Raw genomic sequence first — 2,576 nt, forward strand, 5'->3', positions numbered from 1 at the left:
CATTTTGCAGTTATTCATTGCTCCATGCTTCAAGAAAAACATTTAGCAATGTCAAAGTCAGTATCTCTGAGCAGTGGACCCCAAGTGCTTTTAACACATCAGTTGAACTGCCTGTGGAGGTAAGCGGAAGTGGGGGAAGGATTTAAGAAGGGGACCATGCCCACCCCTGAATTATTCTTAAGTTCTTTATTTTTTTTTAATAGTATTTACCTGCTCAGGACTCTTGACATGGCTTACTGTTTCCTATGGCGTAAGATCCAAACTATTCTACCAATTTCAAAGCCTCCTCCAACTCAGGCCCATTTACCTGTCCAGCCAGCTTGCTTTTCCCTGTCTTGAAGTCACACAAATCTGACGAGGCTGTTTTTTCATTGAGTTTCTCAAGTGCTGTGCTCATTTCTGCCTTGAGATTTTGGTCATTATCTTTTACATGCTCTTTTGCCTTTTCCACCTACTTAAATTTGCCTTTCCCTTTGTGTCAAGATAAAATGCCATTTTTTCAATACCATTTTTTTCAGCTTCTACTGATTTTTCTCTTTTCCGAACTTTTGCACACTGTGTATTACATAGTGTAATTTCTCAGTATTTGAATGTTTTCTAATTGTTTCATTTGTTTGTATCTTGCTTAAGCACTTTGAAGTCAGGGAGTATATATCCTGGTTTCTTATTTTCATTATGGACCAAGAAAGTTCGTTGATGACTATTTGGCACAGAGATACGTTCTTTACAATGCCCTTTCTCAGCACACACATCCACCCCACTGAGTCTTTACCACATTTCTCAAGTTCTACTTACGTGGAATTATAGCTATCCTATTAATACTCTTAAAAATATTTCCCCTATTTGGACCAATTCAAAGTTGGCATAGGTTTGAAGATTATTTGAATATCTCCCCAAAATGCGAATAAGATACTCAGTCAATTACTTCTTGAGTATGTCTTACATAAACAGTGTAAGGCACTGAGAATACAAAAAAACAGCCTAGGAGATTTAAAAAAAGAGCCTATTTTCTTGGAGCTTTCATTCTAGTGGAAGTGCTTCTGTGCAGTTTTTCTGGAATTTAAGTTATCAGGAACTTTTAAAAGGGAAGATGTTGGGACTAGAGGGCTAGATTTTAGACTTGAGTCTAAATGAGTGTTAACTGACTTATTAGACTGTTTATTTAGAATCACAAATCTTAAAGATGAAAGTGGCCTTAGAGAGGTCATGCACACTAACCTCCTAGCCTGGATAGAATCTTTCTTTGTCATTATTGAAAGATAATCTTCCAGCTTCTGCTTTAATATTTCTAGGGGTCTAAGGTAGTTGCTTTGCAAGGAAGAAAAAAATATTTCTAGGGAAAAGAAACTCGTTGTTTTCTAAAGGTGGATACTTAAACATTTTTAGTCAGTTCTTCGGAGAAAACACTTACCTGTCTCTGTGAGTTTCTTTGTTTAGGCAAAACATCCCTGGCTCCTTCAGCTGTAGCTTAGTGACGCTGAACACTAAATGTGGTATTTTAGGTACAGTCTGACCAATATACAGAAAAACAGGATTGGATTTAGGCACTAAATTACTGGTTATATATTGCCTAAGGCTACCTTTGTTTTTAAGGTGACTGGAGTGGTCTCACCCGCAGGTTTGCTGGTTCACTAGGAGGACTCTCAGGACTCAGTGTATAGTACTCACAGCTGTCAATTATTACAGTGAAAGGATTCAAAGTAAAATCAGCAAAGGGAAAAGGTGCCCAAGGTGTGAAGTCTGGAGGAAACGGTACACATGATTCCAAGAGTCCTTTCCCAGTGAAGTCACACGGGATGCACTTAATCTTTCAGCAACAGGCTGTGACAACACATGTGAAATGTTGTCTATCAGGGAAGCTCATTAGAGACTCGGTGCCCTGGGTTTTTATTGGGGCTGGTCACACAGGCACCCTCTGTCTGGCTTGCATGAAAATTTCAGGCTTCCAGAAGGAACGCAAGGGTTTGCCATAAACCACGTTGTGTGTACAAACAGTGTAGGCACAGTGAGACACACTTATTAGCGCATGATGGGAACCCTCTGGAAATCCAGGTTCCCAGATGCCAGCCAGGGCCAGCCTTACAAGCAGTCCTTTCTAAGGAGAGCAGTTTCAGGCTTGTCTTGGTAACTTTTCTGTCAGGAACCATGTCACATTGTTAGCTCTTACTGAATGTGCATTAGCTTTTCTGCCCAGGTACTTGTTTATTTACTTAATTGCTGCTAAAATAGGTTTCACCATTCTGGTTTCTTAGAACTACATATTAAGTAAGTGGGTAGATTTGTTGTGTAGATATAAAATTCTGACCTGCCCTGAAGATCTTTGTATTTCCTTATATACCTGTCCTTGTGGAGAGCTGTGCTGACTTTCTATTCCTTTTTTTACACTTTAGTTTTTGGTTTTCTTTTTTTTTTTTGAGACAGTCTCACTCTGTTGCCCGGGCTAGAGTGCCGTGGTGTCAGCGTAGCTCACAGCAACCTCAAACCCCTGGGCTTAAGTGATCCTTCTGCCTTCTGAGTAGCTGGGACTACAGGCATGCGCCACCATGCCCAGCTAATTTTTCTGTATTATTTTTAGC

General features: G+C 39.9%; 1 protein-coding gene across 1 annotated transcript in view; it reads left to right on the forward strand.

Moving 5' to 3' along the window:
- Positions 1 to 5: 5 nt before the first annotated feature.
- The window catches only part of SLC37A3 (solute carrier family 37, member 3), a gene marked incomplete at its 5' end in the record, with an annotated part of 37,412 nt that continues 34,841 nt past the window's right edge, over positions 6 to 2,576 (forward strand). Inside the window, one exon of the mRNA XM_012649747.1 lies at positions 6 to 119. Within this exon, the coding sequence (XP_012505201.1) occupies positions 6 to 119 (114 nt within the window). The remainder of the gene's footprint in view (positions 120 to 2,576) is intronic.

Source organism: Propithecus coquereli, unplaced genomic scaffold (genome assembly GCF_000956105.1).
Source record: "Propithecus coquereli isolate 6110/MARCELLA unplaced genomic scaffold, Pcoq_1.0 Scaffold302, whole genome shotgun sequence".
In the NCBI taxonomy this organism is placed as follows: domain Eukaryota; kingdom Metazoa; phylum Chordata; class Mammalia; order Primates; family Indriidae; genus Propithecus; species Propithecus coquereli.